At 32.4% G+C, this 26520-nt stretch overlaps 2 protein-coding genes across 2 annotated transcripts in view; one reads left to right on the top strand and one right to left on the bottom strand.

The window, feature by feature from the left end:
* Nucleotides 1-6024, top strand: part of MS3_00001407 (uncharacterized protein) — a gene marked incomplete at its 3' end in the record, with an annotated part of 44618 nt that extends 38594 nt beyond the window's left edge. The window contains exons 14-16 of the mRNA XM_035730734.2: nucleotides 2050-2300; nucleotides 3809-4072; nucleotides 5917-6024. Of these exons, the coding sequence (XP_035586279.1) occupies nucleotides 2050-2300; nucleotides 3809-4072; nucleotides 5917-6024 (623 nt within the window). The remainder of the gene's footprint in view (nucleotides 1-2049; nucleotides 2301-3808; nucleotides 4073-5916) is intronic.
* Nucleotides 6025-11837: 5813 nt separating this feature from the next.
* Nucleotides 11838-24864, bottom strand: FOXA2 (Hepatocyte nuclear factor 3-beta; the record flags this gene model as incomplete). Its single annotated transcript, XM_012944533.2, has 5 exons — nucleotides 11838-12396; nucleotides 12439-12489; nucleotides 17058-17536; nucleotides 19487-20113; nucleotides 23606-24864. 4 exons carry the CDS (start codon nucleotides 24862-24864, stop codon nucleotides 12461-12463), a joined length of 2394 nt encoding a protein of 797 aa, XP_012799987.1. The 3' UTR covers nucleotides 11838-12396; nucleotides 12439-12460.
* Nucleotides 24865-26520: the final 1656 nt, after the last annotated feature.

Raw genomic sequence — 26520 nt, 5'->3', positions numbered from 1 at the left:
TTTCTGTAATGCTGATATTCTGTTAATAAATAATTTGGCCTTAATATATAAAATATCACAATAAATTAGACTTTAATGACATAATAGTAATGTCTTAATTTTATAATTAATCCATAATGATTTCAAAAGTCTATTTGAGGTAAACCTTATCCAAACCTGCATACCAAAATAGTACTGTTTTCAGGAAATCTTATCTCTATTTGAGAATATTATTTAGTAACATAACTACTGGACTGATAGAATAGTTAAAAATTAGGCCTCATAGCCAGATCCTAATTGATTGGAAAATGAGTGGCCTACGAGCCAATTTCCTCCGATTGCCTGTGACATTTCATTGTGTTTATTTGGCCTTCATATTATGTTTATAAGTATTTTATTTTATCATTTAAAAAACCTATTCATCTGTCCAGTGGTCTTTGTTATATCCGGTGAAGATTAAATTACAGGTAACTTCCAAGGACTATTCACGGACTAATATTCTATAAATATTCTTATTGTATAACTACTCAACAATTACACTATGTATATTTATATTCCTCTTATTATAAGCTTTATTTTGACTTATATTTTATTATTGTACGATTTACTGTCCCTAAATTATGCTCAGTCTATTAATTACTGTCCCCCTCATTCACAACCTTTTTTTGGCTTATTTGTGTACAAATATTATTTCCTATTTTATGGTACGTTGTGGTCTGTCTGATTAATATATAAACCGGGTATGTCTGAAATAAACGATCTGGTCTGATCTGCTCTGATTCGATTCATATTCGGAAGCTGGTATTGTGTTCTGGACTCACGTGGAAGGGTTCGGAAGACATAGGACCAGTAAGGACGCTAGACTGCCCGCACCGGTTGAACGTCATTGGTTGGCCTAGTGTAAAGATCCGTATAATTCGTATTCGGATTGGTAGATAAGTCGTGTGATCGAAAAGTCAGACGTCAAGGTCATAACAGTCTTGTCTTCAATTTCTGATCATTTGGAAGTTTCAGTCGATTAACAATACCGGCGGTCTGTTTGAATATCTGGGGTACCTGTCCGTGCCATTTAAATATTTCAACAGGCTATCTGTTATTGTGTGTTTTGACACATCATTATGTCTGTTAATCGAATAACCTATTCAAGGACATTTGTAAAACTTTTGCGTCACAAGTTACCAAAAAGTACAGTCGGCAACATCGTGGTGGCTGGCAATATTCATTGATAAGAATGAACATTATGCAGATGTCGATTCCTGAACTGCTGATATCTAACTGGTGATCACTGAATATTTATCATCAGGATCGATCAAGAAATAAGAAAAGGAAACTTGTTAAAATACTTTGTTCTTAAGACTTTATTTTGTACAAAGAATATGATTTTAAGTATAGTCATTAATAATACTCATTAATTTCATTTCAAATTATTAAAAGCCTCCTCCATAAAATGGCGTTTTAACACTTATGTAGTATTGTAGTCAAAATAATGATTTAGGACATCGATATCTTTAGACACTTGGAAACTAAACTCCAGATATTAAAAAAACAAAGAATTATTGTCTATTGGATTCTATTTTTTACTTTCCGTTCAGTCTAACTTTACCTCCAGATGATTTATTTGATCATTACATCCAGTAGATAATTCTATGCTCTTAGCCTTTGTAACTGCATGTATATTATACCGTAGATTGAGTTAAGTGTTTATAAAGTATATGCATTTGCTATGATAACTTCGTCAGTTGCTTTCATCTGTAGGTTTACTGTCATTTGAGAATTCATGTTTCACTATTTTTCCCTTGTTTATACATATATTTCTCTCTCTCTCTCTCTCTCTCTCTCTCTCTCTCTCTCTCTCTCTCTCTCTCTCTCTTACACACTTTAATTCACTAGAATTATTTAATTTTTCAAAGTAATAGGAAAACAGGTTAAATATTTATCTGGAGTTTTTCTTCACTCGTCTGTATTCGTATTTACAATTTCGGCTTCAATCGTCAATCAGACGTTAAATGTATACATTATTCTAGATCTAATTCAATTATTTATTTGTTCGTTTGTTTGCCTATTTTGTAGAGAAATTGTTTTTACAAACAAATATAGTGTATAATCCAGAATCTGATCCATTAGAACAATTTCCTACAGATCAATTAAATCGATTGAATCCAAAAATTCTCATTGAAATAACTAGATTACAAGCATTAAATATTCAAGTTGAAGGCAATTCACATCCCCCATGTATTGATGATATGGAAAGTTACGCTACATGTTTAGATGCTGGTGAATGGAATACAAGTTGTCATTTAAAATTAACTTATTTAGATAAGGTAATTTGTGTGTTGAGAAATTTTCAATGAGATTTCGTTTGTTTGTTTTTCATTGCATAAATGTGTTCATTTTATAAGTGATTTTATCTCTAAGATTTTCGAATAGTTTTGTTATGATAGAGGAATATTGTATATATATGATTATGTTTGAATAGTTGGCCAAAATATTTTAAAGTATATTTAAATGGACAGTACTTATTAAAATCGAATTAATGAGTGAATGGTTCAAAGCTCCTGAATGAGTGAATATTAAATGAAACAATAATCGGTCAGGAAAAAACATCTCTTTTCATACATCTGTTTATAGAGTTTTGAAGAAACTGTAAGTGATTTATTCTTAGCCTTTTCTGTCTATATCACATAGTTCGTTTGATTCACTATTCTACTTTTGACTGTTTTGTTTTACTAAAATAGAGCTTCAGTTGAATAATCGGAGACTAATTGATATGTAACTCTGAATTTTACTGTGTCATTATTCGAAAAGAGTTCTTAAAGTAACTGTCACAGGTTTTTAAAACCATTATCATTTCTGTAAGCTAACCAACAAACTTTCCCTTATGTACACTAAAACTCTATTGTAGTATTATCAAGACTCTAAAACTTGAATTTTCACTTTCCACTTCAATTAGACTTTGGGTTGGTTCGTAAAAAGACTAAACATAACTTCTTGACTTCTATACAATGAATGAAATATATCAGGAGGGGTTTTGTGGACATTGTAGTAATTTTAAAATTACTACAATCTCCACAAAACCTCTTCTGATACTAATCAACATATGCTCACTAGTGACTGGCTTCAAGAGGCATTTCCTGGAGTTCTAATGAGAAGCAGTAATCAGTGCAGTTCAACCGGGTCTGTTGTGTCGTTCAATTTCGTGGATTAGTTTAGGTTAGGCAATAATACCGTTAGATGCCAGCTGAGTGGTCTAGAGGTTAAGCGTTCGCGAGGTGGGATCGTGGATGCACACTGCTGAGGAGTCCCACATAGGACGAAACGGCCATTCAGTGCTTCCAGGTTTTAGATAGTGGTCTAGCTTCAATTGACTCATGATATCAACTATTAAAATAAAATATATCCCAAAACCTAGTTCATTAAAAACTCAGGCTTACTTGTCTGTCTACTGAAGGCAAATTAATGTCATAGTTTATATCACGGACTAATCATAGCTAAAAAACTTTGAAAACCATGAAGCACTAGGCAGCTTTTACGTCTTAGTATTTGTTCAATAGTGACTGATTTTAAGAAGAAATCTCCAAAGCTGTAGCAAGAAGCCGTGACCAACGGAGTCCAATTAGACCAATAGCAAGACTGTCACCTAGCAACGCAATAGTTGTTATTCAATGATGTGAACTATGAAATTTAATAATCTCTGACAACCCACTATTTAGTAAGTATACATAACTTTAAAACAGTAATGATAATATTTTATTTATTTTCATATACAATTAAAAGTATTGTCTAGTATATTATTTATTGCTTTTTTATTACCAACCACAATTTTATTCAGGCACGTTATTTACCATGCGAATTGCCAGAGTTCTATATTCGATTAACTCCAGACTATTTACAAACTGGTCAATTAAATTGGTATTACTTACCAAAATTGAAATTTCTATCTTCATTAAACAATCCAAATAAAGATAATGTAAATCATTTGGAGAATTCTGAACGATATTTAAATTTATATTATGATGAATTAAATAAACAATTTGATCGAATGAAACAATTAACAGATCATCGAAAGAGTTTAGTAAAAATTGGTAAAACGTGGGTAAGTGTAAATTTGTTTGTTATTGTTTTGTTTCGGCCTACTACATTGGGTGGTGGTGTTAGATTATTAGTTATGTAACTATTTCTTTTCACAATTAATAGTTGTTTGATTTTCATGCTGGTTCATTGTCGGTAGTAATGAACACCGCGTAGGTTGATAATCATAACAGAAGTCAAACAGACTCACCGGAATAACGTACCCCGCATTGAATAAAGTCAAAAGACTTAAGTTCTTGGAACACTTATTTATAAATACATATAAATAATAAATGGTTTCATGATAATAATTAGCTCTCATTCGAGTTAATCAACTGAACAATCGCAGTCGATTCTCAACACAAACAAGCAGAGCAGTGACCAATTCAATGTGATCTGACTGATAAAAAGCCAACAATAGGTTTATATGTCTTTTGTTCCTTCAGGATTCTGGAGCCCATGTGCACCATTGGTTCGGGATCAGGGTTTTCTAACTCTCCTAAGTGGATCCTCCATATCCATCAACCCGGTTTAAGCGCCGAACATTCGCTTTTCATCCCCTCAATTTTTTAAACAACACCCGCGAGAAGGTAGTGGGTAGGACTACACTGTCAGTGGTTGTATGAGCGCGGTCTTGTGAGAGTATTGGGAGAGGGAGAGCGGACTCTCCCCACCCTCAACCGTACCACGGCATTTGTGTATATTTTTTACGTTAGACATAAAAGTATCTGTCAGTCAAAGTAGTGCTATCTAAAATCAAGACTAACTCTTCTTGTTAATGCCGTTAAAAAATACATCGTTTCCTAAAAATTAAACTATAATCGACCAAAAATGGATTTTGTGGATTTTCAAATTACGTGCTTATAGTTGAGTTCAACTCTGAGAAACCTACATACCTGATTGCTAATTCCAAAGGACATCCTGAATAATTTTATAAGTACCAATGTATTTTTTTTAGTTTCAAAATCTGTTGGAGTGACAATAACATTGATGCTTTCGTGTTTTCAGTAGTTAAAGGTTGAGTTAAGAATTATTTAGGTGGGACTCGTTGAAGGTTGTGCTGTGCTGCATTCACTAATGAATTCTGTTATCCTAAATTACATGGCTAGCTAGAGTCGAATCATAACTAATACTAATTTTTTTCGTTAAAACATGATTAATATTTAAGAAATCGTATGGAACTTAATCTCTAGTTGATAAGTCTTGTCGATTGAACGCTATATTCGTTTCCTAAGCTATTCTGGTAACCCGCAAGCTAGAACTACACAGCGACCTGAACACCAGAGAGAAGACGTAAAGCATGAGAGAAATACTTTACTCCAAGGTTCGTTTTTGTAAAGAAAACATGGGTATTTATAGATGTTAGCGTTTGTTAAGTCAACATCATATTTCGGCCAATCTGTTAGCAACATATTATGCTACTGACCAATAGTAGCACGCCACGTTGGAATTCTAGAATGCTCCATCGTGCTCTGATTGGCTAGGACTCTTTGGCTCCTTTTGGGCCTCTGGAGGCTCCGCTGAAGTTCTCCGAAAACCGACTCAACACTAGTCAGTTAGATTCTATTATAACCATATTGCTTGGATTTAAATTCCATTTTAAACCACATCTCAACTACTTAATTTAATGAGGAGAGAAGGATAGATTTCCAACATCTTTTTGAATAAAAATTTTAAATCGTTTTATAACTATTTCGACTACTAAGACAATTGATTATTTATTGGCATGTTACATAGCTTCATTAAAATTATTATATGGTAATATACGTATCTGTTTATATAATTGTTCAATTATAAATGTTGACAATTTATCAGTGTAAATATTAAATTTTTTCTAATATTACTTTTTGTCTGATTCTTTCTTTTAAGACCAGTGTCATCTGTGCATCAATGGCTCGTTTTTATAAATTTGATCATAATTTGTTAATAATTACAACTATCAAATCAACTCAACAAAATGGTCAATTAGTTTATTAAATAAAATGTGATATCTATATATACATTTAATATGTTTTGAAAATAATAAACATGAGTATAAAAATATACCTTTGTTTATTTTAATGATAAAATGTTATATCAATTTAATACTTATTATTTTAGTGTTTCATGCCTATTACTTACTTACGCCTTTTACTTCCAATGGAGCATAGGCCGCCGACCAGCATTCTCCATCCCACTCTGTCCTGGGCCTTCCTTTCTAGTTCCATCCAATTCTTGTTCATTCTTCTTATGTCTGTCTCCATTTCTCGGCGTAATGTGTTCTTTGGTCTTCCTCTTCTCCTTTGGCCTTCAGGATTCCATGTGAGGGCTTGTCTTGTGACACAGTTGTGTGCCTTCCTCAATGTATGTCCTATCCACTTCCAGCGCTTCTTCTTCCTGATTTCTTCCTCTGCTGGGATCTGGTTTGTTCTCTCCCACAGTAGGTTGTTGCTAATAGTGTCTTGCCAACGGATCTGAAGTATTTTGCGTAGACAACTGTTAATAAACACTTTCATGCCTATTGCTGATGAAATATCAATAATGATTGATGTGTGTCGAGAAAAATTCTTTATATCTTTTATATACGAAATTAGTGTTTTTATTCACTAGTTAGTAGAATATGTAATTGGTTAATTTGGTTTGAATCACTATTTTAACGAGGATACAAACATGTTACTTGTGTCGTTTCATAGGGTGTACTTGAAAGTTTATTAATATATCTTGAAGGTCGTATATACAAATATCTCAGGCAGAGCAAGGGCATACAACCATTTCTCGACATTGTTTCATTCAAGCAGTAAAATTTGTCAGGGTTACCCAATTTCACCATTTCTCTTCAACTTTGCCATCAACGATGCTTGGAAAACAGCTCTGGTGGATGTAGGTAATGATGGCGTTGATCTGTTACGTGGAGAAAGACTTTCCAACCTTCAGTCTGCGCATGATATTGTCTTACTGTGCAATGATACCCAAGCAATCTACACTTAATCAGTTGACAATCATTGTCCGTAGGAATGGCACATGTTTTGCATCTTTTAATTGCAGTTTTTTTTTTACAAGACCGATAGATCCCTAAATCTGCACTCACACTTGGTAGCGAGCAGTTAGAAGTAGTCGAGAAGTTTGTGTAGCCGTGTAAATTCACACATAGTGAAAGACAAAACAGATTATATCAATCAGGTCTACAACGCGACTTTGAGAGCAGTTTTGCTCTATGTTTGTGAAACAAGCCAGTTAATCAGGTTACATTCTTTAACTGGAAGTGTTCATCTACGGGTAGTGTGAAGCGTCGATGAGAGTTTGAGAATAGTGACAAAGAAATATCACATTTCATTCCTCATGGAATAAAATTTGTTTTATAGTTTTTGACTAGCTAGTCGTTGCTCACTTCTATAGTGAGACATTATTAATGTATGTATAATAAATGACTAGTACTTTTTAGAATTTAATTGATTCGTCTTGTATGGTCAATTTTTACTCAGGGTTGGTTAGTTATTATCTGACAGCACTATTTTATCATTATACTCCATCATATCTTTTTTTTGGTGGTGTTTTGTTCTCTGAGCTGGATGGTTTGGTCGTGGAGCTTTCATCGTTCTTCTGAACGACATCATCAGCACAAACTTCAGATAGAAGTGAAGTGTTCGAATTTCTCCATATGTGTTTCACAGCTTGTTCTGTGCACCTCGATGTTGATTGGTTCTTGTTGACCTTAAATTTATCATTGTTTACTTCTTTGTTTTGGTTGTGTCTCCCATTGGTTTGATTTTTGTTCCTATATTTATGCATGATTTTCCTGATTGGTTGATAAATTGGATTGATTTCAATATGTTTGTTGATTGCTGATTGACCTGAGTGCCAAGCTTCTAAAAATTCTCTGGTGTTTTTGGAGTTTCCTCTGTCTAAGATTTCTACATTTTCCCAATCGAATGAATGTCCGTAGTTATCCACGTGTATTGATATAAGTGAAGAGATATCATCTCAACTCCATCATATCAAATGAAGTATCCCGTTTTCGCAACCAACGTTTTTCACCCTCATGAATCAACTTTTAAAAGTATTGTCCTAACATGTATCTGGGACTTTATGTATCGTTCTAATTAACAAGACTACTTCTTCTTTGCAAAAATAGGTTTTAATAATAGAGGGTTTGTTCCACTGATAATAGTCAACTATTGGCGTTAAAGACTTAAACATTCCAAGCTAGACGGAAAACATTGGTCACTATCTGCTTTCTGGACAGATCATTTTATTCAAATAGGTGGTATGCGCTAAAGGCATAGTGTGGTCTTTGGTGCTTATACGAACAGATATGAATAGTATGTATCAGGCGTGGGAAGTAGAACTCTTACTTACATAATGGGAAAATGAAGAGAAGGGAACTGAGAGCAATCAAAATCATGATAGGAATGAAGGAGCGATGGAGTTTGTAAGGGACATTTCAAAGATGTGCAAATGATGTATTTGATGTACAATCTTATTTTACTAAGTCACTGTGATTTTGCAATAAATAATAAATTGGTTTTCCCTACTTAAGTTCTCGTTCACTACAATGATATTTAGGACGTTTTCAGACATACAGTACTTTTATAGTGGAGGATTTAGATAAGCAGAGAACTGTTTCCATGTGGATCGATTCTTTGTATTGCTCACTTTTGTAAGGATGAAAAGACTATAGGGTCGAGTTAGTGTTTCAAATATTACCTACCAACAACAAATCAGAGATGTTGACCGAAGTGAATCGGTAACATTTAAGGAAAATCGTGACGTGAGAAAAGAAAATGTAGGAAAAGTCAGAACCTGCCAATTAGTGGTTAGGTTTACGCATTTTTAATCAATTTTTTCCAAATAGTTGTGTTATGCAGTCATTTCTAAACTATCTTTTGGCTTATTACGTGTTTAAAGTAGTGTCTTGAGTGCTGTTAGAGGTATGAGGGCGGTTTTCACTTCCCGGTTGCCCACACCGTGGAAGGGTATTTCTTGAGAAACCTGAAAAGGAAATTGGATTAGTGTTGGTCTTAACGACCTGGGAGCGTGACCGCAGAGCCCAAGGGACAACTGCTTGAGGCCGGTCGTGCACGACCTTTTTATGGGTAATTTTTGTGTTAACTCCGTACTTGTTGAGACCTTACCGCCAGAGACGGATATCCGTGGGATAAGGCGAGGTGTGCATTTTTAGGGTCGACCTTTTCTAACCCCACTCCTCCTTGTGGGAAGGCAGCATCGCTGTCATGCTGATTGTCTGAAGGAAACACCTTACTGCTGTCACACCTCTGTACAGTCAGCAGTACGACTTCGGCTTCGGGCCTTGGGTTTGTTGCTTTTAGTCTTACCGCTCTTCAACCGATCTGTCTGATATGGTGGGACCATGAGGAACGGTTGTTCCAGCCAGTATAGCTCGGTTGCTTCATCACGATAGACAAGCCCGACCACCACGTCAAGGTAACAACAACGGTTTAAGGTACTGAACAGAGAAATATTCCTTTCTAATCAGTTCCTTGTCATTTATGTACATGTATACAGGTTTTACATAATACCAGATAAGCGATGGTCAATTAACTTGACAACGTATCACTATATTTCCCCTGATGTTTTGCATTAGGTTAGTAATTCAATGAATACTAGATTAAAACGAAGGCGAAATTACGTAAGAATTAAAGTATAAATTGAGTAAGTTTGAGATTCAGCAAATAAATATAAACGTTTAGTGTTACTTGTAAAATTAATAATAGTTAGTTAATTATAAAAGATTCAAATAAAATTAGACAATCAGATTATTAAGATAATTTATGTAAGAATATAATTAAGAACCAAAATTGAAAAATTTCTGAGGAACCTTACAGTAACTGTTAAAGCTAAATTTGTATCGACATGGTGACCAATGTCAACCAAGTACGTCAAAATAGGGCTTGTTACTCGACACTGGATATTTGACCAGTCATAAATTACAGTCAGGCAATCATTCAAATCCTAAACAGGTTTGTGTCTAAAATATCTTCGTAGTATACCTATTATGTTTCAGAAATCGTATAGCTCGGTCTCCTATATACACGTGACTTATGTTTGAACGATGAACAGTACCAATCATTTATTCTTCTGATGTTTGATTAGAAGTTTAGTAAAGTGGGACTTTTTATGGTCCGTTGGTAGCGTGGTGGTGAACCTAGTGGTGCATAGGCATGGAACTGATAAGTCTGTAAAGTTAATTTCTGATTGGTAAATGAGTGTATTCAGACTGGCCTGCTATCTGACACTTCCTATTGTGTTATTTATTACATCTGCCCCTATACACTTTATCATAATGTACTCCTTTCTTAGTAATTGTCTATTCATTAGCTGTCCGTTGGATAACTGAGTGCGAGTGTGGCTTGGATTAATCAAAACAAACGTTTAACTAAGATAAAGAGAACACATTAAACTGTAATAAATCTACTCTATACTCGAAAACCTTTCCAATTTAGTTTGACATCTTGATTAGTCTGTACCGTAAACTAATGATTTTTACTAGTTCTGCTTCAAAACATTCCGTCAGTATTAGTTCATTTCCGCCACTCATCAGTGTAAATCAGAATTATCTTCCTCACAATTAAAAAATAAAGATCGATGAATGGTGAGGTCGATCAACCTTTTTTTTATTAAGTACAATATGTAGCATATGAGAGTATAATTTTCACTAGGGATTTCAATTCAGTCGTCCAAAACTATCTCTTTATATGTTTTCTATGAACATGACACCGTAGCGCATCCCAACTTTCAGGATGAAAAAGCAATTACTTTGAAATTTTAAGATTGGAATGAAATCCTCAGTAAAAATTATCTACTTATAAACAAACAGAATATTGCCCGGAATCGCTTGATACCACATATACATTAAGTACTAAAAAAACGAATCCTCCACAAATTCATGGAGATGTATTCTATCTCTAGATAAATTAAATTAAAATTGATATTGTATGATTTCCAGAAGTCAATGCCAACCAAACTAATTCAATTTGAAATAGATTGGATTATCTCGTTGGTATTTTTGACTGAAATTTGATCAGTCTATTTTGGGATATGTACATCATGCGCTCATTGCATCAATATACGCATCGCAACACAATTTAATATGGAATAGATGGAATTTATCTAGCAATGGAATCTAGGAAGTGCGTTTTGTTCTATTTAGGACTCGTCAGTTGGATTGACACGAATCCCAAGATTGAGCAAATTTCGGTTAAAATAATAAGAACGGAATGATCTAGTCAATTTCAAATTGAATTAAAACCCATACTCGTTGCATAAGTGAGTAGTTGTTCGGACTTAGTAGCTAAGTAAATAAAGCTATGGTGCTTGAAGCGAACAGTATTGAGTCCGAGTCCCAGAGTGGAAATCAACTCTAGAATGCAGGTACCTACACCCAGTGAGTCTCAAATAGGACAAAATACTAGTACAATTCATGAAATTTCGAGTAGAAAAGTCTAGGAAGTCAAGCATTCATCAACTGTAACTCAGGATTATCAGCTTTTGTCAACCCAGCCCAACTCCTTATATTGTCTATTTCCTTTTGTCATACTGATGTCGAAATATAGCCGTTGATCTTAATGAGAATATAAGCTATACTCTATGATTGACACTCTTGATCAAGTTAATATTGTGTATTTTATTATTAACATACCAGTTATTTCCAGGGTGGCTTTCACTAAGTCACGAAACGTCAGAAAATCTCATTTTTCTACTCATTGTGATATTACAAATGTATTATTTTTTAATAACAATCTACTCAATGCTCAATTTACTCGAAATTAACTAGGACAAACTATTGTTAGCCTTCTGCATGCCTCCAATTTATTACGCCTAAAATTATCTCATAATCAGGCATTTCCAATAATACTGTCTAGTCAGTTTATTAAATCACAAACTTGGTCATTATTACTGTATCCTGTGTCTGAAACACAGATTACTGTAAATAGTATAGAAGTAAAAAATATATTCAAAATATTGGAATAGCACACATTGACACAGTTATGGGACACGTGATGAATGAGTATCCTATGTGTAACATTCATGTTAAAAATAGTTACAATATTCATTGATAAACAGTTTAATAAAGACAAGGTCAGACTAACTCAGCGTGGTGGGCGATAAAAACTACAATTCAATTGGTCACTTGTTAAGCCATACCCTATAAAGAACGAAGGTTTGTGTATTTCTTTCTAGTGCATTCATGTGTCCACGTGCAATTGATTGGAATCAACGTCAAAACAAACTCACAGTGATGAATTCAAGTACTTATCCACTTAGGTGTTCACTCAACGTGTTTGTAATTCATTTCGAATAAATATTTCCTTATGAGGTATTATTAGGTTTGTATACTTTTCGCCGTGAGCTCTTATAAATGAAATAAAAAGTTGCTTAAGGAATAGCACGTACCAAAACCCGGAATAAGCAAACACTAATAAAGTGAAGTCGATCGCAAGCTTACTAAAAAGAAAAGAGTTAAAATAAAAATCAGGTAAATATCTCCTATCAGCAACCTGTGGCCTAGTTGAAAATAAGATAGACAAATACAAAAGAATTTTTTATACTGACTGAAACCTTGCACTCACAAATGAGAACTATAATACATTGGATAACAACTCTTTTATAACTGGGAAAGTAGATCTTGGAACAAAGGGGGATTGACATTCATAAGACACAAGAAAACAGGGAAAAACTAAAGTCAGAAGCAGATTTTATTTCACCCTTTGATATCATAACAACCACTTTAATTAGATACACTCATTTTTATAGTGATTTTAGTAACATTCGATTATTAGTAAAGAATGACACACACTCAAAATAAATAGGCTTTACATAGAACTGCTACGTATAAAAAAGAACGAAATTCACAATAAATTAGTACAAAGATTATTATGCTGAATAAATGCCTTACTGAGATGAAATAAATAATATACCGAACATTTGGACAAAAAAAATACTGAACAAGAATTATACTGAGTTAAGCATATAGTCTCGCATCCTAACATTGTATGTTCTAAAATTTTATCACCAAGCTTTTATCGATCACGAATGTGATTCGTTGACTGATATAACAAAGCTCGATAAAATAATGACAAATAAATTGGACTGATGAATTAAATAAAAATACAAAGTGATATAAACTGTATTACCATTAATTACAACTTATGAAAATCATTCAGTTAGTCATATATATATTTATGTCTCAATAGTTAAAAAGCGAGGAGTGTTATACTAAAATACATCCATATTTCACCAGCCAATTGAAATGTTGATCTTCTATACATTAATGATTAAATAAAAGTTTATCCATTCGGTTTTAATACTATTTTTTCATATCATGTTGTTGTCACGTTTGAAATAAATGAAACGTGGTTGAGCCAGAGATTATTCTGTAAAAAATTGAGAATAAAAGTTAGTTCATTCTTAGTCTATATTATTATTGTGATTATCATTATCATATTAATATTATACTATTATTATTATTATTATTATTATTATTATTATTATTATTATTATTTGAGTATCATTGATAGAAGGATTTTTTGAATGCACGCTATTGTCGCATTAATATACTCTATCCTTTCGGATAATGATAGAATTATACATTGATGATGATTATTTTTTCATATTTTAATAAAATTTACACATAACTGACATTATTGATGATAACTGATTGATTCATATGAAAAGGCTATGAAAATTCATTATGTCCTTATTTTTTTTCCTATTAATGTATAAAGATACATGTTTACGTACACAGATACACATAAATTGTCTGCATGTTATTATATTTTTAATGTTTTCAGTTATATGTATACCGTATAATTAACTATATACACGCACTGTCGTACATTGGCATGCATGTTTTCATAAAACCTGTAAACTTTCCAGTATTTTATAGAGATAAATAATTTGAATTCTTTAGAATTTAATTCTTTATATTTATCATAAATTTATTTTCTTTATATTGAGGTGAATGAGGATAAGAAGAAGAAGAAGAAGAGGAAAAAAGAATAAGTAACAGTTTAAGATAATACAAGATGAGAAATTGAATATCATATTTTCACCTCAATCATCTATAAATGAATGATATGACATTTCTAATGAATAAATACATCTGGTCAGGTGTATATTTATATTTTCAAAACATCGATATGAACAATACTCAACTATTTTAAATTTATCCAATAGAAATTAAGTTATCAACAAATCAATCAACATGTATTGAGTTAATATTAGATCTATTTGGAAAAAAAATCAAATAATAATAATAATAAAGTTAATTATTCAATTACAACAAGATTAAATAGATGCATAGTGTATTTCTTTTTTTTTTGTTTTGGGATTATAATTTATTTTATTCAATAATAATATTCGTTATGTTTACGACTCACACGCTATTTTTGAATTTGGAATTTGAAAATGAAAAAGTTCATTAATTTAAAAATGATTTTCATTGTAAATATTAAACTAGTATCTAGGCAATTATTTCATTTTAGTTCTGAACTTGTATACTATTGTTCAAATAATATCAATGGATCGTTCAATTACTTTTGAATAATATATGTAAGTGAGCAATATTATCTTCATTTAGATAGTTGTTAAGCTTTACAGTAATACAAATGAGTACTTATGTGGATAGATGAAAATATTAAACCAGTCAAGGCAATTTCTATGTCAACAATCAGAATGAATTAGATTGTATAACTACACACAGTTAATGGAAAGTACAAATTGTTAGTGAGAAGACAGTTGAATAATAATAATACAAAATCTCTACAAGACATGCTTCATAAAGAAAATTAATTGTTTAGATTAAATCAGATTATGATAATCTATACAGGTATATTATGATGAATGTCAATAATTTATAAATAAATTAAAATTGAAATAGTTTAAAAATTCAACTTCTGAAACCTATTTTATAGCTTATGAAATGTTATCAGTATATTATACATATTTCGTTAATGAAGATAAAAGCTAGTTAGTCTTGTATGTAAAAAATTATGATATCAGGTTGTACAAATCGCCATCAAACACGTAACTATGTGCTTGTTATTTTCTGTTCATTAGGTATGGGCTTCAGAATTAATTTCAGAAATTATTATTGGAATGTTGTAATCTTCAGAATGAATTACATCAACAGTCTTCCATTAACTTACTGCTGGTATTGAATAAGAATAATCCTATATCAAGTAATTCATGGAATGATATTTTTTAAAATCCAGATTGAAAGTTCCAAGTTCTGTCTTGCATGAGCCTATAGATACACACACTTATGACGTGTCCCAAACTCGAACGAAACCATCATTTAATGCCCTACGATTCTCGTTTGGTTTTCTAGTTTACTTTAATTTTTTAGAACAACTATTTTTGAACTAAACAAAAGTGTCTACATGAAAAAGTTCGAACAAATCAATTTTATACTTGTTTAAGAATAATGGTTACTGTTTGCGATTTTAATGTTTATTCATTAAATCTGAGAGTTTTACATCTTGATTAATTATTCATTTGAGAATATTGGTTTTGATCAAATCAATAAGATACCTCTCTACCAACCAGTTGTTCATCAATCTAACTACAAACCTAATGTTTCTATTTTGATTCAAAACCATGTTGATTTTACCAGTTAGAGTTTTCAGTTGCCCACTATTGATATTTAGAATCATGATTGACCAGTCATTAGTATCATATGTGTATCGTCTGCTGATTGTCTCTATTTAGCAATTACACCATAAGTTATAGTTACAAGTCTGTAATATCTTAGGATACATCGAGCAAATAGTAATTCTGACTACTTAGCTAAGTAGATAGCCCATCAACATTGTAAACGAAAAATACTGGGTTTCAATTTCAGTGTGAACATCAATACTTGGGCAGAGATACATCCAGCTGACCAGTCTCAAGTAGAACGAAACACACATCCTTTATTTCACTGCTCACCACATCTCAAATGTACCATCTCATTTTGAAGTTATTTAACTCAACCCAAAAATATTGTAGTAATCCCATTCAACTACTGTATTAATTGTCTGCTCACTGTATTTAGACACTTAATCCAATATGTAAATTTCTGTGTGAGTCTGGTTAAGCTGATGTCTGCACATCAATATTTAATCTATTCTCCCATTGGTTGTAAGCAAAGACAATCAACAAGTTATCCACAATCCATTAACACTCAAAAATATACATGGATTTTTAGTATCAGAAGGTGTATTGTGGACATTATAGTAATTTCGACAGTTGAGATCATGAGTCAATTGAAGCTAGACCACCATGGAAAACTTGGAAGCACTGGACAGTCGTTTCGTCCTATTGTGGGACTCCTCAGCAGTGCTCACACACTCTTTTCCATGTGTGCTTGCTTCCTGCACGCTTGCGGATTTTACTAATTTTTAACAATAAACTATCTCTATAATTGGTGTTCAGGATTTTGAATAAATCTCGAATAAATCTATAATTCTACTAGGAGATTTAGCCTGTGTTGAATCCACAGTTAATGGGGTACTATTTACTGGAGTGAGATATATAAGAAATCAGCCACTACAAAGTTGGTGAGCCACATTTGGAACACTCACCATTTTTCTACAATACACGCCTTGAATTTTTTTCACTGAATCTTTTTTTCATGAATTATATTTCCATTTTGAATAAAACAATTATCTATGAGACACAAATAGGCTTCATTATTTAAATAAAACTCCAATTTATTAATTACGTAATATATATACATTAAAGTATTTGATTCAGAGAAAATTCTTTATACCATTTAATTGTAGTTCGTGATAATAATGATTTATCATTATTATTATTATCGGTTGAATCAATTACATTGCCTTCATTGTCATCGTAATCGGTATTATCATATGTACCAATACTGTTTTCATTATTAACATTAATTTTATTCCAGTTATTATCATCGCTATTATTATTATTATTACTAGTTTTATTATCGATATTTTCTGAATTGATTAAATTCTGTGAGGAATTAATTGATTTCTGATAAGAATTGTTTAATAAGCTTAAACAAGGATTTAATTGATTTTTGTAATGATTAATATATTGATGATAATCTAATGTATTATGTGATTGAATATCATGGTGATATTGATTTGGATTACAAATTAATCCTGATGAAGTTGGTGAAGAACAGAGAGTAGCCATAGCAATGGAAGAGGGAGAAAATGCCGACGATGATGAAAAAGAAAGGGAAGATGAAGAGGAAGACGATAACGATGATGATAAAATCATTTCACATTTGTAATCGTTAACAGGATAATTGTCATGGAATGTACTAGCATCCAAATGTAAATTCTTCTGATGATGATCAAGATGGTGATGAAAGGAAGGAGGAAAAAGATATTTGGAATTCTTATGATTGCTGTTATTATTATTGTTATCATTATTATTGTTAGTATTAGTATTACTACCATATATTTGATGAATGCAATCGCTTAAACAGTTTAATGTATCTGATGATATGGATAAAGTTTTCCATGATTTCTCTCTTTATGAAAAAAAATTAAATGAGAAAGTCCAGTAATGTGTTAGGCCGAGTAAAAGCAACTGAAGAGAAATATGAAAACAAGAAAATATTAAGGCAAATAATTATTTTTAATTAGTTATTTTCCAGTTTCTGTAGTTATAGATCTATGAATATTATTTTACAGCAAACAGTATTGCTACTTGAACGCTTGCTATAGATTTCTCAACCGCTTTCAATATTCTCACACCACTCCTACGGTTGGACTTGAACAGTAAAATAAGGATGTTAAGCTAGACGAAAAGCTTTACTTCAAGTGAGTTTAGTTGTAGAAATCAATCTTATTTATAGGTTTACGAATGGCCTTGACATCCTATAAGATCCTGGAAACATACTAAATTTACTAAAAAATAACTACTTTTCTGATCCGAGTGTGGTACATAAAACTTCGTTTTTCTAGATATTGCTGGAAATTTACTGTCTGATAGTGCTTAAACAAAACAGTAGTTGACGAGATAACGTCAAAAAAAATTGAAGCGCATGGTACCATGTTTTAGTTTCAATATGTGTCAACACTTGGATTTAAGTACATCAGTCTGATGAGTCCGTAATTGGAAGAAACACACAAACGCTGGATTTTACTGCTAACCATAATGTATCTATTCTATGATAACGATTGCTGATTTTGATCTGATATTTTATTGTTGTTTTGTGTGCCTATTAAACACTCGATGATAAAGCTAGTCAAAACAGTTGTTCAATGTTTTTTAATATTTCCAACGTTTCAAAAGATGGTGTTATCAGTTTAATTTTAGAATATATTTACAGAAATCACTGCATGAACCACTTAAAATCTGAGTGGTTTATTGAAAATTTAACAATTTTACCTTTTATCCTTAAGGAGATTTGTAGAGATTGTAGTAATTTTAGAAGTTGAATTCACAAGTCAATCTAAGCTAAACCACTATTGAAAACCTGGAAGTAATGGACGGCCGTATCGTCCTAGTGTGTGACTCCTCATCAGTTTGCATCCACAATCTTATATATGTGACTCGAATACAGGACCTTCGGTCTTGCGTGTGAATGCTTACTCTCTAAACTACTGAACTGGAATTCAACTGTGTTAGTGTCTAACTTTGATCAATATATGATCTTGCTCAACCCTTCATCCATTGTATTAGTTGAATTAATGTCTCCATTGGTGGCGGCTTTGTTTTCTAATTTCTAAATTTGTTCATCAAATGATTATACTTATTTACCTTATCATTAATTTATTATTCATGTTTTTTGTTGTTTTTTATTAAAGAACATTCATTTGAAAGAAAGAGAAAATCAATTCAGCCATATTTTAAGATTCATTAACAAATACACCTATTTATTTACCTGTAATTAATGAAAATTCGGGTTATTACTCAAATGATTAATAGTGTTAAAATTTAACTTCTATTTTTTTAATAACGAAAAAGAAAAGTTCTACTGCTTTCATACTCTTAATTCATGTTTAACATTTATGGTCTGAATGCACTTTTAAATTGTTGTCCAATTTCTAAAAAGTATTCGTTAAAAACTATAACATAATTATATATATATATATATATATATATATATATATATATATATATATATATATATAAGTGTATAGGACATACACTGAGGAAATCATCAGACTGCATCACGAGGCAAGCACTAACTTGGAATCCTGAATGGAAACGGAAAAGTGGAAGACTAAAGAACATATTGCTTCAAGAATTGAAAGCAGACATCAAAAAAATGAAAAATCACTGTAAATAATCGGAAAGGATTTCTGAGGTCAAAGTGGGTTGGAGAATGCTGGTGGGCGGCCTATACTCTTTCACAAGGGGTAACAGGAGTAAGTATATGATGTTACACACGTTAGTAGTTCGTTTAATGTAATGAATCACTGTGAATATTCATCTTAAGTACAGTTTCATAATATTGATTAGTTGGACTTACGTAGTAGTACAAGGAGATTTTATTTGGTTCAACATTGTTATTGTTTTTATATAATCATCTTTAGAGTTATACTTATAATTATGATTTTTACTGTTTATGTTATTATCATTGTTGTTGTTGTATACAGTGGATTGTTTCACTTTTCCAGTAAACTGATTCATATAACCGTCAATATTGTCATCATCATCTTCGTTCAGATGATATTGACCACGTGAATTTGAATGAGCTGAAATGAGGTCATCTTGTATATTATTGTTATTGTTATCATCATCATTATTATTATTTTTTCTAATCATAATTGACCATTGTACATTGTCATTTTTATTCATATTTATTTGTGATTGATAGTGGTAATGAGGAGCATGGTTTAATAAATTAATTCCATAATTTTTAACAGATGTGTACTTTTTTCCATTCATATGTATAGTTGCATGACTATGATTATGACGATAACGATTCTCGTCAATAAATTTACGATTACGTCGCATTGACGAACCATTATCAAACATGTCTATGGCTAAAGGATGGACTGTCCAATAAGAACCTTTACCAGCTTCACCAGATGGACGTGGTACTTTAATAAAACAATCATTAAACGATAATGCGTGTCTTATGGAATTTTGCCATCTATATCCATTTAAAAAATAAGAAAAGAAATATAATAAGTAAAATGTCAGTATCCTAGTTTTATTAAAAATTACTTACTTAATTATGCTTGTTACTCCCAATGAAGCATAGGCCGCCGATCAGCATTCTCCATCCCACTCTGTCCTGGGCCTTCTTTTCTAGTTCCATCCAATTCTTGTTCATCTTCCTCATGTCTATCTCCATTTCTCGGCGTAATGTGTTCTTTGGTCTTCCTCTTTTCCTTTGACCTTCAGGATTCCATGTGAGGGCCTGTCTTGTGACGCAGTTCGGTGCTTTCTTCAATGTGTATCCTATCCACTTCCAGCGCTTCTTCTTCCTGATTTCTTCCTCTGCTGGGATCTGGTTTGTTCTTTCCCACAGTAGGTTGTTGCTAATAGTGTCTTGCCAACGGATCTGAAGTATTTTGTGTAGATAACTGTTAATAAACACCTGTATTTTCAGGATGATGGCTTTCGTAGTTCTCCAAGTTTCTGCCCCATACAGTAGAACCACCTTGACATTTGTACTGAAAATTCTGACCTTAGTGTTGGTTGACAGTTGCTTTGAGTTCCAGATGTTCTTCAGTTGTAAATATACTGCTCTTGATTTTTCGATCCGCTCTTTCACATCTGCATCAGATCCACCCTGTTCATCAATGATGCTGCCCAAATATGTAAATGTTTTTACATCTTCCAAATCTTCTCCGTCAAGTGTAGTTTGATTGGTACATGTTGTGTTGTATCGGAGAATCTTGCTTCACCCTACTGCTGCTGAGGCTGCTGCCACACTGGTCGTCTTCTCCTGCATCTATTGTTGCGTTTGCGATAGAAGAGTCAGATCATCTATGAAGTCTAGATCGTCCAGCTGCATCCTATCTGTCTACTGTATCTCGTGTTTCCCTTCAGATGTTGACGTCTTCATGATCCAGTCGATCAGCAGGAGAAAGAGAAAGGGTGAGAGTAAGCAACCTTGCCTGACACCGGTCTTTATTTCGAGAGTTTGTCAACTGTCCTCCATGCACGATTTTGCAGTTTAATTCATCATGTGAATTTTGTATGATATTGACTATCTTCTGAGGTACGCCGTAGTGTTGAAGAAGCTTTCATAGTGTTGTTCTGTCCACGCTGTCAAATGCTTTTTCGTAGTCAATAAAGTTGATGTAGAGTGATGAATTCCATTCAATTGACTGTTCCACAATGATCCGTAGAGTTGCTATTTGGTCTGTAGACGATCTATCCTTACGGAATCCTGCCTGTTGGTCACGAAGTTGGGCGTCTACGCAGTCCTTCATCCTGTTTAACAATACCCTGTTGAAGACTTTTCCCGGTATTGAGAGAAGAGTGATGCCCCTGTAGTTATCACAGTTGCTGAGATCGCCTTTCTTTGGTACTTTGATCAGAAGTCCTTCTTTCCAGTCTTTTGGTACTTGTTCCTCATCCCAAATCTTATTGAAGAGAATGTGGAGTATCCTTGAAGTTACCGCTACGTCTCCTTCTAGTGCCTCTGCTGGAATGTTGTCTGGTCCTGCTGCTTTGTCACTCTTGATTTGTCCGATGGCCATGCTGATTTCTTCAATTGTTGGTGGGCCAAAATCGATTAGGAGGTCCGTGGGTGCTGCTTCGATGTTGGGTGGATTCAGTGGAGCTGGTCGATTCAAGAGTTCTTTGAAGTGTTCTAACCACCTGTTTCGTTGTTCTTCAAGGTTGGTTATTACTTTTCCTCCCTTGATTTTCACTGGCCGTCCTGGTTTATGATAATTTCCGGCGAGCTTCTTTGTTGTATCATACAAGTGTCTCATGTCTCTTTCTCTTGCAGCCTTTTTCGCCCTCATTGTTAGATCTCCCATATATTTACATTTGTCGGTTCTGATGCTCCTCTTCACTTGCTTGTTTACATCTGAGTATTCAGCTTGTGCCTTGGCTTTTTCTGCTTTTGTTCGGCTGGTATTTATTACTGCCTTATATATATTTCTATTGTTGAAAATAAGACTATCAGAACTGACTTGGAACCCTTAATGAAATAATTAATGTCCAGTTCCTATACATAGAGATCGAGGCGACTGATGTTGTTTAATATGATTATGATGAGTTTTGCTAATTGAAGCATTCATCTTAGAGAACATAACAACACTAACAGATTATATTCATTCTTTGAAGTTGTAATTGTTTTTTAAATTGATATCAGCAGACAGGTTGTAACAAATAATTTTTATCAGCATAGGAGGTTTGTAGATGATGAAAATTAAGAGAAAATGGATAACCATCTTACTCTACAATGAAATTTATTGATAGCGTGCATTCACGACCACACAGGGGATCGAACCTAGGATCTTCAGGTCTTGTGACGATCATCTAGCCTTCAGGCTATTCAGCCCTATACTCAATGGTTTCTATTTCTAACCTCAGTCAGTTCTCCCTATTGTGCAGCCATATACGAACTTTAAATTTTAAAAAAATAAATTTTAATTGATCATCGCTTGAGAGAGGACATAATCGGACTTTCTGATATTCAATTTACTGGTAATTGATGTTAGGGTAGCAATCAATGAGGTAGTTTCATGAAATGTACTTTATTTTACTTGTTATATTTCGATCTTGCATCGTTTACAAATTAATTTCAAAACAGGATTGATTAATCATTAGTAAGTTGTAATCAGTTAAAGTTTATTCCGTAATTAATTTACTAGTAAATATATGGAAATCATGGTATCAAGGTATAGTTTTTTGACTGATTTTTTGAGAGTACTTAAGTTTACCTCTGTTAGTTTTCTGTACAGTCAAATCAACCACATCATTTAATAAGTGACAAACCAATAGCATCTGACTTCATATGCGTAAACTCTATTTATAATAGAAATTGAACAGAGTAGACCATATTCTGAACACAAAATTTGTTTTATAATTAATATGTAAATCTACTTATTATAATATGGATATAAAATGTAGTATTTATCACATTTAGTGAAACAGGATTGAAAAAAAATGCAAATTATTCCTACATATTTGGCAAAGTTTTGTATTTTCCAGTTACTGATGCTAAAGATTGCAATTGACCAAACTTTCTCTCTCTCTCCCTATATATATATTCACATATATTATTATTATTATTATTCTGTGGTTATAAATGAAATAAAGTACTCCATCTGTAAAGGATTGTTTGGTTATGACTTTTAGTTACTGATTCACTTATATGACTATTATCGATGCTTCAATTTTAACTGGAGACAAACGAAAAACAACAATGGCTAAGTTGGGAAAATTACTAAGTAATTTCCAACAGCTTATTGGTTTAAACAACGCTATATCTTTCACGTATGTATTAATCATAGCACTTATCGAATAACTAAATTTTTAAAACTTAGTATTGAAAATATTTATTTAAGTTTAAATCCAAGTGTCGACTTTCCCATTTATTTTTTTATCAGTGCTCTTCTTCGATTACGTATAAAATTCGACAAGTCACTTGATATCTATTTTATTTACTTCAACTGACCTTCTTGTATTTTTACGATAATAAGCAAATGTATGCATAATCCATGCATAAATTTCATTCAATGTAATCTTTTTTGATAATTTTGAATTCATTGCAGAAACAATCAGTGTAATGTAGGAAAATGGTGGTTTCACATTCGGATTATTGCAATCGTTTGACCAAAACATAGGTATCGATTTGTTCAAATAAATATTTGATGATGAAGCTGGATATTTTACAGAATGATCTGGACAAGTATATGATTCTAAAGAATTATTGAACATTGGTGATGAATATGCCTCAATGTAATCACATTTAGAAAGGCAGAGATTCGAATTTATTAAATTGTTGGGATATGAGTGGTTCTTACACTCAAATATTGATAAGTTATTTGGATTCAACATATCACAGTGATTAGTTCCATTCAAGAAACCATGATGACAGTTTTCAAAATTATGGTATAACCTCTCACGATTAGTCATTTTATCACTTTGAAATGATAAATTTAAACCATAAGTTGTAGCTTCGTTTACAACAGAGTGCAGTTCACATTCATTTATTCCATTAAATTGATTTTCTTGTAAACTATTTAAATGGTTTGATTTAACGCATAATGGGTTTCGAAAGTTTTGTTTTTCAGGAGAAGAATGTTGTTCTGAATTTAATGAATAAGTATGTGATGATATAAAAGGATCACTGAAATCTCCAGTCATAGTATCAATGTCATTTATGTTATGCAATTCACTACAACTTTGTTTTAATGCACCAGATGACGTAATCTTAGACAGATTTTCCGATACTGAAACTGTTTCACATAATTTTGAGTGGAAATAATCAAACGATGATTTCGATAATAGAAGAGGAAGTTTAGAAACACTGTGAGGAGTACTATCCGGTAAAATGTTACTGACAATAGTATTGTTTGCTATTGATGTTACTGTGGTGGTGGTGGTGGTGGTGGTAGTAGTAGTAGTAGTTGCAGCATTGAAGTAGTGGAGTTGAGGGATGGGAGTGAAATACGGATACATTAGTGACGAAGAGGAAGTAGTTCTAGGATTAACTGGGAAGTTAGTGAAATCACTAGAATACTGTAAACTATCATATCTATTGTTTATCTGAGACGGTAAGTTGATATGAAGTTCGCGAACTACATGACCAAATCTTTGTGCCATAGCCTCTAATGGTGACTTTGTGACAAGGCGTTTCAAACAAGAATCTGTATTTTCTGAAGCAGTATACAAGCCAACTGCTATTGTGGAAGGACTTATGTTTTGTTCCATATCTTGTGTTTTAAATAATTTGATTGTAATTTTGGGCAGATAGTGGAATGTCGAAAAAATTCTCTCTGTTGATAAGTCAACCAGTCAATTGCTTTGTCTTCATTAGGAAAAGTTCATTAAGAAAAATCTAGTTTAGTAAAAATCTTACCAAAAATCTGTAAAATATTTGTATCAAACACGTAAAATTTTATTACTGATTCGTCCAATCAAAATATTATTTTAGATTTGAAATTTTAATCATCCAATAGGCAAACTGCCGTACAGTTAACCAATCAAAATATATAGTCGAAAAAAATGAGACCGAAGGGGAATTCAAATTAGTAAAGCTGAACAGAAGCGTTTGTATGTTCATTCAATTTGTACTAATAATTACTTTAATTTTTAGGATTAAAAATGCCATTTTGACCCCGTATTAACATTTATACTTCAAGTAGTGAGGATAGCTCACATTGACGCGAAGTTGCTTGTATTTAGATTCTTCAAAAAACCCTATTAACAACGTAATAACCTAATCTTCGAGTTCCCTTTGAATAATAATGTCAATGATAACTAAGTTCAATTGTAAAATAACGATATCTAGGGTTCTATATTTTTCCATGAACATTTTACACACTTCATTTGTAAGACTTGATAATATTCACAATAATATTAATTTAAAAGGATCATACAATGTAGAGGTAATATCAACTAAGACTACATTCTGTCTCTATTGTTGACCATAATCGACCGACTTAATGAACACTAAATAAACGTTAAAAGAAGTACAGGAACGTATTTCGTAAGTTATGAGGAAATCACTACGTTCTTACTCTTTAACTAAATGGGTATTTTCTATAATATACAAAGATCTAGTTGACTTGACTAGTAATTAATAAGTGGTTTAACAGCGGTTAGGTTTAGACAGTATATCCTCTTTTGTGTTTGAAAATTTCCATCGATAAGTTAATCTATTTAAGACAAATATGTAGAAAATTTATAATGGGATTTTTGAAACTTGTTAGTATTAGCTTGATATGATTTCTGTCACTAATTTATTTTAAGCAGTTGAAATGTATCTGTCGGTAACTAAGAATAATTGGATTGTGCAGACTAATCAGTTGCATTAATTATCTATTAGACACGATTCGGATATTTTCATTTATAATTGGAAATGCTAATAAACATTGTTAGTAGTAGTTCGATAAGAATGTAACAGTTATGACGAATCATTTGATAAATATTCATATGATATCTGATAAATCTATTCAAATATAGTTGACTTATTACCAAAAATCAGGACTACTAAACATTGCACTTTTAAGACACCCAAAAATTGTTATTTTTAGTCTGAAATATATAGGTTACAGAGTATTAATTTGATGACTATTTATAATTCAGACATTTTTTTATTCATATGAGCTTTAGATGGTGTTAAAAATGTGATTTGGAATATTTAATTTCCGTGTTTACCAATAAATATTCAAAGTCAACAAATGAAATTAGGTAAAAAGTAATTAGCTCTCAAAAGAAATTCTAATCAAAGGGGATTGTTCCAGCTCGCCTAATAGCGGTCGACTAAGTAATGACTTTGGACTGATCTTTCCTAACCTCAAGTTAATTGTCACTTATGAAACAAAAGCTTACTGAGAGAAGATAACCAAGATAGAACTCTTTTGG

This window comes from Schistosoma haematobium, chromosome 1 (assembly GCF_000699445.3).
Source record: "Schistosoma haematobium chromosome 1, whole genome shotgun sequence".
Taxonomy (NCBI): Eukaryota; Metazoa; Platyhelminthes; class Trematoda; order Strigeidida; family Schistosomatidae; genus Schistosoma; species Schistosoma haematobium.
Note: the sequence above shows the minus strand (reverse complement) of the source record. Positions and strands in the feature narration are given on the sequence as shown.